The sequence below is a fragment of the Gadus chalcogrammus genome, chromosome 10 (assembly GCF_026213295.1).
Source record: "Gadus chalcogrammus isolate NIFS_2021 chromosome 10, NIFS_Gcha_1.0, whole genome shotgun sequence".
In the NCBI taxonomy this organism is placed as follows: Eukaryota; Metazoa; Chordata; class Actinopteri; order Gadiformes; family Gadidae; genus Gadus; species Gadus chalcogrammus.
Window position 1 is genome coordinate 4261736 of NC_079421.1, and position 16018 is coordinate 4277753.

General features: G+C 44.7%; 2 protein-coding genes across 3 annotated transcripts; both read right to left on the reverse strand.

The window, feature by feature from the left end:
• Nucleotides 1-3983: 3983 nt before the first annotated feature.
• On the reverse strand, nt 3984-10142 carry fgl1 (fibrinogen-like 1). 2 transcript variants are annotated; one of them, XM_056600962.1, is made up of 7 exons: nt 8350-10142; nt 7763-7946; nt 7102-7261; nt 5813-5907; nt 5484-5572; nt 4844-5070; nt 3984-4548 (listed from the first exon to the last, which is right to left on the reverse strand). In XM_056600962.1, the coding sequence occupies exons 1-7, from the start codon at nt 8413-8415 to the stop codon at nt 4368-4370; spliced, it is 1002 nt and encodes a 333-aa protein (XP_056456937.1). In that variant the 5' UTR covers nt 8416-10142; the 3' UTR covers nt 3984-4367. The 2 variants fall into 2 exon arrangements, with proteins under 2 accessions (XP_056456937.1, XP_056456938.1); XM_056600963.1 differs by having other exon boundaries at nt 4844-5034; nt 8350-10139.
• A 1568-nt stretch (nt 10143-11710) lies between these two features.
• Nucleotides 11711-15128, reverse strand: LOC130390813 (calmegin-like). Its single transcript, XM_056600964.1, has 6 exons — nt 14790-15128; nt 14152-14222; nt 13044-13151; nt 12710-12812; nt 12035-12101; nt 11711-11922 (listed from the first exon to the last, which is right to left on the reverse strand). The coding sequence occupies exons 2-5, from the start codon at nt 14218-14220 to the stop codon at nt 12067-12069; spliced, it is 315 nt and encodes a 104-aa protein (XP_056456939.1). The 5' UTR covers nt 14221-14222; nt 14790-15128; the 3' UTR covers nt 11711-11922; nt 12035-12066.
• Between the last annotated feature and the right edge of the window lie 890 nt (nt 15129-16018).

Genomic DNA, 16018 nt, shown 5'->3' on the forward strand with positions numbered 1-16018 from the left:
TGACGCATTCCGTTTGAGGTTAGTGGAGGAGAGTCTACGGCAGCAGCTTCCCTGAAGCCTGCGTACTGCTCTTCTGATCATCGGCTGCTTGTCTCAGTGCGGCTCTCCCATGTGAGACCGATCTGCATGTTTATAAGACATGGTCCGGGAAAAAAGAAGGAGGTGTTATGGTTCAGGAGGCCAGGAGAGGAGGGGTGCAACGCACACCAAAAACGAGGTGCTGGTTCCCATCGTGCTAAGTGATCTGATGAAGGCCTTTGTAGGCGGAAACTTTATCACCAATTAAAACATTCTTACTATTGTAACTCGGAGGGTGCAGCACCTTCTTTTTCTCACACAGGAGGCCGGAACCCTTAGGCCTTCGGCTTTACCCACCCAAGCCGTGTTGTAACGGTCACTTCAGTGAGCTCCATGACGGAAGCCATCATTAAAACATAATTGTGACCCGGCTCAGGGCACCGATATGTCGGCCTTCAGACCTGCCCAAGGGGGGATTGGTGATTGGTGCGATTGAAGGTTATAAGCGCTGAGTGGAAGTGTGGGGGCCCCAGGCAGAGGGCCACAGGGCGGTCCAGCCAGCGCGCCAACAGTCCTGCGCCCCCCCTCCTCTGCTGGGTTAGTGGAAGAAATGGTTGCATAGAGGAGGGGAGTCGGTGGGAATAAGTGAAGGCTCCTCAAATCTGTATTTACTCGGAAAAAAAGAAAGAACCGAATGGCACTTTGTTGTGAGCAGTTGCCATGGCCGCGAACCCTCAGTCTCTCCTCCCCAAGCTAAAGACCAGACGCTACCTCTTGTTCCTAGGGTGTGTCTCCAGCACTCCGTGACACTGTCTGAGTAACTGAGCATCCATGACAAATAACCAACACACTAAAATACTACGCTACTATAAAGGAATTCTCTATTAAGATACGATGTGTTTCCAATCATGTGTGAGCGTTGTATGCAGTCTCAGGTTCACACAACCGAGTAATCTGAATAAATTAATAAATTGGATGTTATATTAGGCTATTATAAATAAGTGGCATATTATTGAGTGCTTAAAATATTGTCAGACATTGTTTGCGTGCCAAATGTTTGCCCACAAGATTTTCAGTGTACTTTGAAATGACATACCTTGAGGATTCGATAATTCCTGGAAAGAAATTAAGCAAAAGGAATTAGCATGGATGTGTTGAATTCGAGTGGGAATCCGAGAAGCGAAGCACATCCGACAAGGAGGCGTTGATAGTAGTTCTAAAAGAGTCATACTACCATCTACTGGCCAGAAGCCGTAGTTCAGCATGTTAACAAGCCTGCCTAATTATATTTAGAGGCCCGTGATACTGATACTGTTGACAATATAATGCTTCTTTTTTTTGTAAATTAGGACACAGGAGTTTGTGTGTGTGTGTGTGTGTGTGTGTGTGTGTGTGTGTGTGTGTGTGTGTGTGTGTGTGTGTGTGTGTGTGTGTGTGTGTGTGTGTGTGTGTGTGTGTGTGTGTGTGTGTGTGTGTGTGTGTGTGTCTGTGTGTGTGTGTGTGTGTGTGTGTGTGAATGTGTGTGTGTGTGTGTGTGTGTGTGTGTGTGTGTGTGTGTGTGTGTGTGTGTGTGTGTGCATGTGTGTGTGTGTGTGTGTGTGCATGTGTGTGTGTGCTTATGCGTGTGTGTGTGTGTGTGTGTGTGTGTGTGTGTGTGTGTGTGTGTGTGTGCGTGTGTGTGTGTGTGTGTGTGTGTGTGTGTGCGCGTGTGTGTCTCTGTGTACGTAGTAGCATGGGCAGTACTGTCCATCTTTAGTGTGGGATCAAATCCAGTGAAAGAAAGGATAACAGCCCAATTACAGCAGACAGAGGCTTGGCGTGACCATCTGTTGTCAGTGCTCGCCGCGCTGCAGTCCTCCCTGTCGTCTAAAGCGTTGCGAGTTTACTCTCCATCAGAGCCGCGCGCTGCAATCCCAAAGTGGCACATAGAACATTATAATTTATTACCGACGCGGAAATCACCGCTGCCTAGCCTTGCAGTCTGAAATTAGAAGCTCATGAAACAAAATGCATTCTAATTAACTCTGCAGCACAATGCATCCTCATCCCATCCTAATCAACCTTAATGGCTGTGGAGCTCAGTACCCCGATCTCACCTTCAGGGAGCCTCCAAGTCCCTTATTTGGCTATAATTTGTACACTGTTTTCATGCTGTTACTGTACGCCGGGGTTATTTCAATAATAAGGACTTGAATAATAATGATGCGACCACGTCTTGTGTCATCATGTTCTGAATAAATCTACATTAAGTTCAGACTCTACTCTGACTGGGCTATCTTTGCACAGGTTTGTGCACCTGTGCAGGTGACCCTGTTGCATGTCTCAGTCTGTGTCTTCCTGCCGGGGAAGACAACCTTCACAAGGCACTTCTGCTCCCCCGAGTAAACTACCAGAGATATTTGTAGACCTTTTTGTTGTGTGCAATAGCCTCGTCCAGTGTTTGCAGTCCAACCCTCCTCCATGTTCTGATCCAATCTGTTTGTGTGCGTTTAGGTCAGTAGTGTGTATTGCAATAACCATAATCTTTGTTATTCATAGTAAGCAGCAGACATCTGTCCATGTATACTGAACTATAAACCGTGTGTATGAGCTGCATATGGGAACTTCCAAGTGAGGGAGATATTGTCTGCTCTCCTTTGGCAGTGAGATGCTTTCCGAAAAGCGAAAATACACACTCAACACACACACTAGGACGGACACGTTATTGGTGGTTTGTTATCATTTATTAAGAATTATCACCCTTCTTCTTCCTTTTTTTCCAATTTCTTCTGTCCAATGCAGGCCACATGTTCCATCCTGCCCATTATCAAGTGTTCCCATCTGTCGTTTAGCCTGGAAGCAGCAGGGAGCAAGAGTTAGATGATTGAAGAAATGATTATGTTTGGTTTATCACCAGCGTCATCTCTCTCCCTCCGGCACTCTCCTCTCTTTTCCTCCCTCTTTGTTTTCCTCCTCTCCTCCACATGCTCACCCTCTCCTTCTTCTAAAGCATATTTAAAGTTATGTGTTACTGCCAGCTGCTGAGCCCTGTATCTGATTGCTTCAAGGATTTGGGGCTTTATGGATTATTGGAGGATACCTTTTACGACCATAATCTGAAGGGTTTTTAAAAAGAAGTACTGGAAGATAACTGATCCTTAACTTCAAATATTATTCCATCACTTCCAGACCACATAGTGTTCCTTCACAGAGCCTGGGCGGCGGTCTGGACAGGGCAGGGGGCCGGGGGGTCCCATATCAGTCATCTGCTGCTGAGGGCTGTTGTTTTATTGCCATCCACCCGGGCGTCCATCTCCTCTAGGTGGAGGGAGGATACATATTGTCGGCTGGACAAGCAAACATTTTTGCTCAAACCATGTTTCGTTTTCCATTTTTTGTTTTTAGAAGATGTGTCAAATGTATACTGTGGCATCCCGCCACTTAAACCTCGGCCCGGAACAGCCCGAGGGTTGGTCCGGGATGGCCGATACCACCGTCACCCACCAGCCGGCGACGGAGAGCATCAACCGAACCCCCAATCAGCGGGATGGGAGACACCTGGCTGGACAGCCAGGGAAAGTCTTTAAAAGGCTCTCGGGCGCAGACGGAAAGGGCCGGCGAGTGACGAGACAGAAAGGGCCGAGCCAGCCCTACCCTAGAGGCCCACGGAGGCCTTAGGGACCGCCAGTACCTTATAGCATTTAAGTTGTCTGTAATAAATGCCGTGATCGGCTAAACCCTCACTGCCAAGCGTCGTTTGTACCTGGAACCCGGCAACAACAAGGACCGGGTTGCCACAATACGTATTGTCAATATATTGATAAAGATTATGCGTGCACAGATTGTCATTTTGTTACATTGAGGTGAACACCCCATTATCAATACAATCCTTTTGCCTGCACTGCACAGATGACACGTTGACCTTGAGAACATTGAGAGAAAATAAATCTGTGCTGCAATCGACAAGAATGATCAGAGGTGGCATATGAAAAGCTAGGCTTTATTTGCACTGGTCGTTGCATTTATTTTTGGCTGGAATATGACTATTACAATTTTCAGAATTATTCTCGGCTCAGTATAGTGTGACCTGCTGATACAATGTTCTTAACTAAACTTAATCAGGTTCCCCTTCAGCGTTTGCACTCCGGAAGACTTTTTTAAACAACAAGCAAATGCAGTTGGCTCAAAACGTGTGCCCTTCATCCTCCTCCTCTTCGTCGACGCTACTGCCTTCCTCAGACCCGAGTGTTCACCGTCGTTCGTCCAAGCCCATGAGGTTGTACTGTGAAAGGCTATGCACGTGTGCGTGTACAGAGAATCATCACGAGCCGATCATTGAGCAGAAGCAGCCGGGGGTTGGAGGGGCTGGGCTACACATAGTTCAGGTCGTAGAGGGGGTCCTCTTTGAAGTCAGCGGGTCGCAGCTTCATGACGGTGGTCTTGAGAGAATACCACCAGCCTCTCCAGGTGACCCATACCACGCCGTCGTCAGTGACAGCGCTGTAGGGACCACTCGGGTAGTAGAGTCCGTTAAGATGGGCTGAATGGCACCTTGAGGGAAGATGGATAGAGGAAGAGTTGGACAAGGGGTCAAATCTCGATTGGGAACTTGACACACATTATAAGGGAAATATGACCATTAACCTAATAGGATTAGATGGGCCTGTTGGGTGTTCATTTGGAACATCTATCCTCCATCTATCATATAACAGATAGTTATCTGAAATGGGAGCTGCAGGCAGGGTCTGTAAACCAGGACTTTATGACTCTGTAATTATGAGAAATAAACATAACTTCATTTGTTGAATGGTTTGCCAGGAAGTGGCCCCGGGCCTGAGCTCCTCACCGATTGAACCACCAGCCTCCCTTGTCCTCTTGGGCACACTTCCCCTTGGCGTAGTTGTCGTTGTCCCGGTCGTACGTGCTGAACTTCGCCCCCTGGTGGCTGGCCCAACCGGACACGCCCACCTGGTAGTTGCCAGACAGCGCGTCTCCGGCCGTGCCCGAGTAGGCTCCGAAGGACAGCCGGTAGTCGCTCTGCAGAAGAGCATTGGTTCGAAGTCTAAATGCAGCCTACATGGAAATGAATATGAGCACATAGAGGCATCGGAGACACAGGTGTACTTTTAACCAGTTCAACGTCCTACCATCAGACCACAGCGCCGCCATTTTGAATTGTCACCACAGAGGTTTCTTGCTTAATAATGGAGTGTAGGTGCGCTCTTCAGTCGTTGCCAATCACAGCTCAAGTAAAACAAAGAAATGTAACGTTTTTAAATTGACTTGTGACGTAATCAGTTTTGCTCACATGACATAACCACAAGGCTTTTTAGTTTGAACAATACAATCAATACAATGATCTATTCGCTTTGGCTGAAACAAACCGGCCCAAACATATACTGCCGAGCCAACATGCCCTGTTATATTGAAGTACATATTGTATAGTTTCAAACAACACTTCCACATTGATCCACCATCCATCCCACCTGCTCAGGTCCCACTCTGAAGTTATTGTACTCAGCGTAGCTTTGGCTGCCCTCAAAGTCTCCCAGGATGATCCTCACAGAGTAGTTCCCTGTTTCACATAGAACAAGCCATTAGAAATACCTTCTGAAACACAAGAATCAATAGTTAAACCAAGGGAAAACACTCAGAACTCACACAAAATAAACCAATTATCCTCGAAAGCAACTTACACAATATAATTAATAATATCCATAATCATCATAATTTGTGTGTATATATCTATATATCTATATATATCTATATCTATATATATATATATAGATATATATACACACATACATAAATATACCTTGGTCTGTAAGGTAATGTAGGTTTTCGTTTCCAAACCACAACTCTCCAGCCCCTGACTTGTCTCCAAAGCCATTCTTATACTCAGTCCACGACCTGAGGGGGGACGGAGGAAGTGAACGTCATAGTGATCAAAATAACAAAAACAAGCACCATTTAGTAACATTTTAATCCTATGCGATTGAAGTCATTTGAGTTGCTGCTTCTGTTATGTTACATGACTTCCATACTGGGTAGCGGTACTTGGTCCCAGAATCCAGCAACGTTCAAAAATACCAAAACTAATGTATTTTATACATTTGATTGTAAATGTATCACCAGTCCTGTGATAAATAGGGTAATTTGGTTAACTAGTGGTTGTAAATCCATTCAATGCGATGCTGTGCGGTGAATCAGTGTACTGCTGTCATTTAGAACAGACACAAGCCCATCAGAAGGTCTACACTTCATTAAAAGTCCTGAGCTGAAAGGAGATAATAGTTCCCTGTTGATGTGTAACCCTCCTCCTGAACTCGGGTTCAACTTGTCATCTTGTGATATTTAAAGAAAGCATAGTTTGAAGACGAGAGCAAAAGAGCAGAGGCATCAGAGCATTAGATACGGTGCTACTGGCACGGCGGATGAACTGAGAATCTCAAATCTAACAAAAAAGTTGTTTTTCCAAATGATTCCCATTTTTTGTCAGAAAATAACCATGAAACGACTATAAAATGACGGATCTGTTGTTTTGGTTCAGCACAAGTGGAAACTGCAATTGCTTTTTCACCAAAAACCTTTGCAATACTGATGTGATCAGCATTGCATTTACAACACAGTGACACAACTTTTCCAACCTTGTTTCTGCCTCATAAACCCAAAGATGGCGGCTCTTACAATTAAACTCAATGAACCTTAATTAGGCCTACCAAACAATTTAACCCGACACTGAAATCCAAGCCTCATCCAACCAATTGAAATGCACCTAGGCCTACATGCCATACATTTTTCATGTATGTGGTTGCTTGAGCACTGTCTATCAGGACTCAGGAGAGATAGAAGTGGGTCAGAAGACGAGTTGGTGTAAGGTGTGTCAACGTACTATCAGCTGTTTCCCCACACACTGGGAAAAAAAAATACATGCATGCAGAGTACATGATTGTACCCAAGATGGCAGTATTGCTTCTTCACCACACTGTGATCAGCCGATCCTCAGAACAGAACACACAGCCTCTCCACGTTCACTCCTCAGCCTCACGCCCGCCCGCGCCTCTCACATCACGTCATGAGCTCTCATGAGACGTAGAACTGCACCTGTTGAAGAGCTCCGAGCCGTTGAAACGTCTCTGCACGACCGTCCATCCCCCCCCGTCACTCATGTCGCAGTAGGCTTGCACTGGCGCCGGGCTGCCCCGGGGCCGGAGGCGGTAGAGACCGCTGGAGTTGGAACCGGAGGTGAACACATCGGCGCAGTCTGGAGCAGGACGCAAAGAGAGGACGTTGCATCTTTTACTTACAGAACTTACCGATTGTTTAATCTGACGGGTGAAAGCTTCTCATCAGACACAGTGGGCACTCTTCCTTATGGTGTGGGTTTTTAATTAATTTAATTATTTACTTAATTGTTTTGTAGTTACACTAAAACATGGGTTGCACTTCGCATTACATTGTCCTGTTACAGTGTGACGATAAACTTAAGTGCTGGGTAATATGCAATGTAGCGGCATGCATCAGCATTTACTAATATGTCACAACGTTATGGAAAAGGATGTCTCTACAGTGTGGTTATGGTTAGACGTTACGGCGAAAGAGCGCGTTACGCGTAGGGTTGAGGGCTGTTCCGTAACGCCATATCACGGACATGTAACAGGTTGTTTCGTTGCTCGTCATCACAATAAGTACAAATCCCACTGTAACAAGTACACTGAGGTAAAGGGTTTGGTCGGGGGTTAAGGATGCAGCAGGATCCCCTAACCTCTGTGAGGGGGGTCCCCAGCAGCCGGGTCCCCCTGTGCCGGGGTCTGGCCCTTGTGGGGGGTCTGGGGCCGGCTTAGCAGCTGCAGCCTGTTCAGGAGAACCGCCTGTTTCTGCACTCGGCTCTTCAGGAACCGCTCCCGGGCCTCAAGCAGGGCCAGCTCCTCGGCACAACTGTCTGGAGTCTACTCACACGCACACGCACACGCACACACACACACACACACACACACACACACACACACACACACACACACACACACACACACACGCGCAAACGTACTCACACACGTGATCATATATTCACCCACATGAAAAGACACACAGCAATTATACAGTCTATTTTATTTTGATAGCTATTTAATAATTCTTAAAAAAGATATGGATAACACTTTTTCATTTGATTCCATTTAGCAGTTTATGCTAAAATTAAACAGAGTGTTTGCATGTATAAACCGACATATTCATAATACGACCTCAATGCAGTCGTGAGTGTCAGATTGCATTGCCTTGTTGGAGCAATACATAAATACTATGCATAAAACACATCAAATAATGAGGGAAAATGTCATCCAAAGCAATACTTACAGCCAGAGCTGGGGCTGCAGCTGCCAACAGCATCACTCCTACGATGAGGCATGTCCGGCCTGCCATCCCGTGTCTCCTGAGTCCCAGCAGCACAACAGTGCACCAGTACAAACAAGAGCGCCTGTGGGTTTTCCTGTTGAAACTATGCAGTTCTAATGAGTAAACTCAAAGTTTCTGTTCAGTCAATCCTCCTTGACGTATTTTGTGTAAATGCGGTGTATGTTTCCATTTAATCCTCCTTGGTGTCTTTGTTCCAGGGAGAAGCAATGTTCTGAGATGAAGGTGTTCCTCTCTACGAGGTAGCAGGAGAACTGAAGGAATACCGGATTGTTCACGCCGATAAATCAGAACTGGGGGGGAGCTGGTTCAGGAGAGCGGTTCTGAACCAGTGATGGGAGGATGTGCTTTGCATTACAACAGAACAGAAGGGAAAGATAGAGAGCGTGTCTTTCACTGTCCGTTCCCCTTGCTCTACTACTCAAACACAGGGAGATGACAGCTTTGTGTGTGAGTGTGCAACAATAAAAAGTGTGCCTTGCTCAAGGAATGGATGGAATATTATTGCTCACGAGACGTTATAAGTTCAAACAAGTGAGGATGGTCTGGACGTAAAAATAATTGTTAATTCATCAGGCGTTCAAACAAATATTGCTCAACACCACAAAAATCCTTTATTTGGTGTTATTACAAAAACATTACATTCCCTCGCATCAGTCTGCTGTTCCCTCCCTCCTCCTCCAAATGCCAGCTGTGGACAGACTTTCCATTCCTTCAGCCAAACTACTGACCCAGGTACCAACGGCTGCTTCTGGTAAACACATCACTCACATGTCTGTGAACATTTCAATGGAGCAAGGGATTCAGGAAACATTTCAGCATTATCGATTATAATGGATTTGAAGTTAATGCTTAATTTCATTCTAATAAACTGGCTATCAGGAATGATAGGTGAAGGTTATAGACGCCAAACATTAAAATACACAGCACTCAAATAAATGTTGCAATGACCAGAACGATTAATCCAAATCTTAAATATGCACGCTGCCCCCTAGCCTGGTTCTACCAGACTCTCGTACTTCACTTCATTTCATTTGTACAGAGAGTCTGGACCTAATCAATTGACAAACGTTAACTCACTTGTAGGCGGGTGTTTGTTGAAGTTTAAAATGATTGGATCTGCCCAGTGCCACTCTGGATCTGCCATAACCAATCGCTAACGTTTGGTTGTGACGTATGTCATGCGCCGGGAATCACGCGCAGGTTGTACACAAACCAAACACCTTGCGCGTCTGCACGAAAATGTCCGTCAACGACAGCTGCAGGTTTTGTTCGTCGAATTTAATTTATCAGGGAAAAATTGCACATTGTAAATCAATATTTTATAGTAAGGCCAGAAATGATGTATGCAGTCAACTTTCGAAGCTGGGTCTAATCGTTGACAACACGCCATCGTCATTGTTCTCAGACACGCCCTCTGTTCGCTGATTGGGCGCCGCTGTGGCGGCCCCAGAAAACCAAATTACATACAGCAGGTCCAGAACTATGGAAGCATATATGTAGCAAAATTCAAATGGCAATGCAATTTGGAATTACATTATGCATTTGACAATTCATTATGCAATTTTATAATGTAATTTGTAGATACGTTATTCAAAGTGTATTTTAACATGCAAAGTGACAATGCAATCCTCAATTAAATTTGCAAAAGTTATAACAATACAAATAGAATAACATTTTGTCAAATTCTTTGAGTTCCTTTATACAAATTTAAAAGCTATAGCGTCCCCGTGATTGCAATCCACTTCGCCACGCTCCGTGTGTTGCGATATTCAAATGACATTTCAATCCGCAAAACGAACGCTTTGCAAAAGATTTGGCAAAACGGAATCCTAAGAGGAATCCAAAGAGGAATCCAAATAGGAATCCAACGAGGAATACAAATAGGAATCCAAAGAGGAATACAAATAGGAATCCAAAAAGTCAATATGCAAAGTGGCAAACGTATCAGCCAATCAGCGTCTGGGCGGCAACTACGTCACTTGCTCGTAATTTCCTTGTTCCCTTCTAGTTCGTAGCCTATGGTCCATGGTCACCAATGGAGATTATTGATACGCTCCGAAGTTTGGCCGATGATGTGGAGAACAATCGTGTTGAAGACACAGATGCAGTAGATAGAGTGCGTGTTCTGGGAGATAGGATACGACTTATCCTCACTGGTACGTTTTGACGCCAGTGTGGTATACACAAAGATTTCCCAAGTGCTACAGGCACTGGGTGCAAAACATAGGGTCGGGAGACCCACCGTCTCCACCCACTCCTCACCTACAAAGCTCTCCACAACCTAGCCCCCAGTTACCTCTGCGACCTCCTCCAAGAATACTCCCGCTCCCGCTCCCGCTCCCGCTCCCTCCGCTCAACCTCTGCTGGACTACTATGTATCCCCACATCACGACTCATTACGAATGGGTGCCCGGTCATTCAGCTGTTCAGCACCCAGGCTCTGGAACTCCCTCCCCCCACACATAAAACAGTCATACACCATTACAACCTTCAAGTCACAACTCACCTGTTCAAACTCGCACACAACGTCTAACTGATCACTGTCTTGATTGTTCGTTTGTTTTGTCTTGTTTTTGTTTTATTTATTTATTTATTATTATTTTTCCACAATGTGCTGTTTTAAACTATTTATGATAACTTTATGCTCTGTAAGGTGACCTTGGGTGTCTTGAAAGGCGCCCTTTAAATTAAATGTATTATTATTATTACCGTGGAGATACCCTTGGAGACAATAGAAAGTGACGTCAGACGCTGATTGGCTGATACGTTTGCCACTTTGCATATTTACTTTTTGGATTCCTATTTGTATTCCTCTTTGGATTCCTATTTGGATTCCTCTTTGGATTCCGTTTTGGATTCCTATTTGTATTCCTCTTTGGATTCCGTTTTGGATTCCGTTTTGCGGATTGAAATGTCATTTGAATATCGCAACACACGGAGCGTGGCGAAGTGGATTGCAATCACGGGGACGCTATAGCTTTGCAATTTGAATAAAGGAACTCAAAAGATTCTAATAAACTAATAAACTGGCATTCTAATAAACATTACATTCCCTCGCATCAGTCTACTGTTCCCTCCCTCCTCCTCCAAATGCCAGCTGTGGACAGACTTTCCATTCCTTCAGCCAAACTACTGACCCAGGTACCAACGGTTGCTTCTGGTAAACACATCACTCACATGTCTGTGAACATTTCATTGGAGCAAGGGATTCAGGAAACATTTCAGCATTATCGATTATAATGGATTTGAAGTTAATGCTTAATTTCATATATATACATATATAATATAATTAAATTAATAAGGAGCGATTTGTAAATTGATCATAATTGGAGATAGCGTATGTTACCTCCTTGAAAGAATATGACTTAGACAAAAGGACGTGTGTAACATCTTTATATTGACAGTGATACTGGTGAATACTAACAGGTTCACATTGTCAGTACAGAGAGAACTGACACTCCGAGAGCATCATCATCGCTTTCATCTGCTTCATATTTCTCTTCTTCCCGGCCCCTGGGAACAGCACAAATTAATGTTTCCAATATTTGTGTCTAGATTTGAAGGGGGAAGAACATGCACTTGAATGACTACATAAATATTTGTATTAATATCATTATTTACTCACCTTGAGATTCCTGAGGGGTTTTGGCTGCTGGTCTACTTCCTCTTAGTCAGAGCTCTGTCGACCCTCTCTACACAAACAACGTAACAAGTGTAGTCATTAAGCAGACACTGTTATCCAAAGTGCGTGTCTTTAACAACAGAGAGCGGCCAGATCAAGGACCAACAGACAAGGCTGCAGACACTGGGAATCCAGTCCTGTGCAAGACACATTACACCCCGGTCACAAACTGTTCGAACTACTGCCATCAGGCAGGAGATACAGGTCAATGAAAACAAGAACAAACAGACTACAAAACAGTTTTTATCCAACAGCCATAACCTCACAAAATGTTGCTACCAGAGCATAGTTGTGTTGTGTATCATATTTGTGTAGGCACATTTATAAATGTGAATGTTTGTGTGGGTGTGCCTTATGCCTGATGTGTTTTTTAGTGTACTTAGTTGATTATAGTTTTTTATTTATTTATTTATTTATATGTACTACCTCAATGTGATGTTTTTGCACTGAACAAGGAATGCACTTAATTTCGTTGTACTTTACGTTACAATGACAATAAAGATATTCTATCACGGATGGGCGCCAGACACCCAACATAGCCCTCTGTTCAGTCCCCCAACACAAGTCGACACTACGGCTCACACCATGATCCTGATAACATGGACGTGCTTTGTTTACCGTCCGTCTCCAGCGTTGGTTTGACCTCTGACGCCTCAGGGTCGTCTGGTTGCACGTCGTCTGACTTCTTATAGTAGTAGTCTTGATTTGGTGGTCCAAACCTCTGGAACCACACACACACGCACGCACACACACACACACACACATGCACGCACGCACGCACGCACACACACACACACACATACACGCACGCACACAGACGTGCACGCACACACGCATAGGTCACACACACACACACACGTGTGCACACACAAACACACACACACTCAATGAGACGTTTGACTCTGGACTATACTGTTATATTTGAGGTTGAATGGTACCGTTGTGCACGCACCACGTCAGGCCACATGAAGCTGATGAAGAGGATGGCGGGCAGGCCGACGACAAAGACATAGACCCCCAGGAGCCAGGGGCGCTTCTGCACGGCCAGCATCCATTCGGCCTACGTGACCAACACACACACGCACCAACGCACGCACATACGCACGCATGCACACCCGCACGCACGCACACACACGCACACAGAAACACAGACACCACATGCCAATCCGAGATCAGCAGTGGAACATTTTACACAATTACACAATAAAAGTCCTTCCTAGTATATCTTGGTAGGCGGTGAAGAGTAAACAGTGAAGAGTGCATTCTGAGTTCTAGGTGGAAGTGAGTTCTAAATGTCACTATATGGATTCTTTTTTTTTCTTAGATCCCGATCTGTGTTTCAAACTAAAGCACAACGATGTCTTCTTTCCTTTTTACAACTGCTACAGAATACTAAGTTGTAATGTTGTGAAAACTACTACAAGTTTGGACTATTTATTATTCATTGGTTTATTTGTTATGGGCAGAATACATTAAAACAAATTATGTTAATGTTTCAGAGTGAACTGGAAATGCTAGTTTCCTGGACAGGAAATACATCAAAATACATTACATCAAATAATAAACCTTGTGGACAGACAGGACCTGCATCAATAAGGGAAAGACGCACGTTGGGAGAGAATATATGGACTATATACAGCAGACATAAAACACACAGCAACAGTAAACAAGAGTCAGGACTCTAGGGGTTTACTGAGTGCATCGCTGCGTCTGAGTGATAAAACATCGCAGAGAATGAGCGATGTATGCTTCAGTGACGGCTGGTGGCTGGTCAATTGGTCCATTCCTGGGATTCTGTAACGGGGATCATCGGAGGGTGCTGTGGGTCTAATAATTCCCTGGCAATCCCTTTCTAACCGTGGCCCCGTGGATCAAGAATCAAGTAGTTTGTAATCAAGACGTGATGTGAGAGAGATCACGTTTGCCAGCCAACAGGTTGGAGAATTATGCAGTGGTTATGCAGAATCTTGATGTGCTGTGTCTTTATCGTTTGTTAAATAGTGATTCACCATGTAAATGCCCTTGAACCACCTTTGCGTGAAAGACTTTCAAAGCCGTACCGGTTGAGCAGCAGAGGCAGGTGCCACACCAGCCAGAGTCAGGAATAGCAGAAGAACAGCATGCTCCATCCCTGTCCAAGCACACACACACACACGCACACACACACACACCCGCTAGCGCTGTGTGTGACCACAAGCCTGTCCCTGACAATGACCCGCATAGATAACATTCATTGGAAGATACATGTAGATAAAAAAAACTGTGATAAGCCGACTACAGCGTAAACAATGAGAACAACACTCATTGTTTAGTTCACTTTCGGTGAGATAGCTGAACTGATAGCGTTCATTTTGGCAGACTGTGACGTTACGTAAATGTCCTGGAACATAAACCGAGATACACGATAGAATTGATAATCTACAAGCCACAGCAAGTCATTATGAAACCTAGTCCAACGGATGAATATGTAAGGAGAGCGACACAGAGGAAAGGGACATCAAGGGAAAAAAGCAGAAAAGAACACTGAGATAAAAGCAGGTGGAAAACAGGAGACAAAGAGACTGAGAAAGGCTTATGAAATACAAACTCAGCAGAAAGTCGGCAGAGCGGAGAAGGGGAGAGAGAGAGAGAGAGAGAGAGAGAGAGCGAGAGAGAGAGAGAGAGCGGAGGGAACCTGAAACAAGAGTGTTAGCCTTACCTGAGCGTTTGAGTGTCCCCGAGTGTGTGACTGCCAAAAAAGCACTTCCTGGCAAGTAAGTCTTGTCTTGTTGGACTTTGGTCCCAAGTCGCTTGTAACCACGGTTACAACTCACACAAATTACCAAAGGGTAATTAATTATTCCACACACACATGCTGGCACACACTAATGCACACCTTTTAGAGCCGTAAGTGGTAGAATAAGTTACTAGTTACCCGGTCATCCACAGAACAGCTCCTATCTGTCCCCCGTACACGCCTTAAAACGAAAGGTGACCGGGCATTCCCTGTTGCTGGCCCAAACCTATGGAATCCCCTTCCACCCCACATCAAGTCCTCTACCACCCTTGCTTGTTTTAAGTCTAATTTAAAGACATACCTTTTCACTCTTGCTTTCAACAACCCTTAACACCATAAACCTTGTTCTTACTATTTTTATTGCTTTCTTTCTACTTATTTTCTACTTATTTTATGCATTTCTTTTTTAGTCAAGACCTGTGTATCCTTGGGCCCCTTTCAACAACTGTCCTGCCCAACTCTGACTTCTGCAAATGTAAAGCGCTTTGGGTCAACTCCTGTTGTTTTTAAATGTGCTATATAAATAAAAGTGACTTGACTAGTTACAACACAGCATGCTGATAATCATAGGAACTGTTACTACTAGTAGTAGTAGTAGTAGTAGTAGTAGTACGATTGGTTTACCATAACAGTTAATGGTAGTAGTAGTAGTAGTCTACTACTACTACTACCATTAACTGTTATGGTAAACCAATCATTTATTTCAAAATGGACATTCATCAACAAGACAATCAGACAATGACCTAAAGCTATCTAAATGACGCATAAAAAGAGAAATAGCATAACAATACAGATTACAGAGCAGTATTTTTTTCCAACTCATGCAACACTAGTGAAGTGTATTTAGGCTCAAAACTGTTAGGGGACAATCTTCTCTTCTCGCTTTCCCACAAATCTCCATGGCCTGACGCACAGGCCACAGTCAGAGCACAGGTTGAGAAGAAGCGAGACTACAGCCTCCGCCACACATCTACTCTGCCACTATCTGACACACAGATAGCAGACAGCTCACAGACCTTGAAGAGAGACAACAGCCCGCCCGACGCCATCAACATTGTGCCTTCCCACATCGCTGATGCTGGCTTGGCGAGGAACGGACACCCCCCTCCTCTGCCCTCCCCCATCGACGATGACCTCCAGCCTCATCTCTC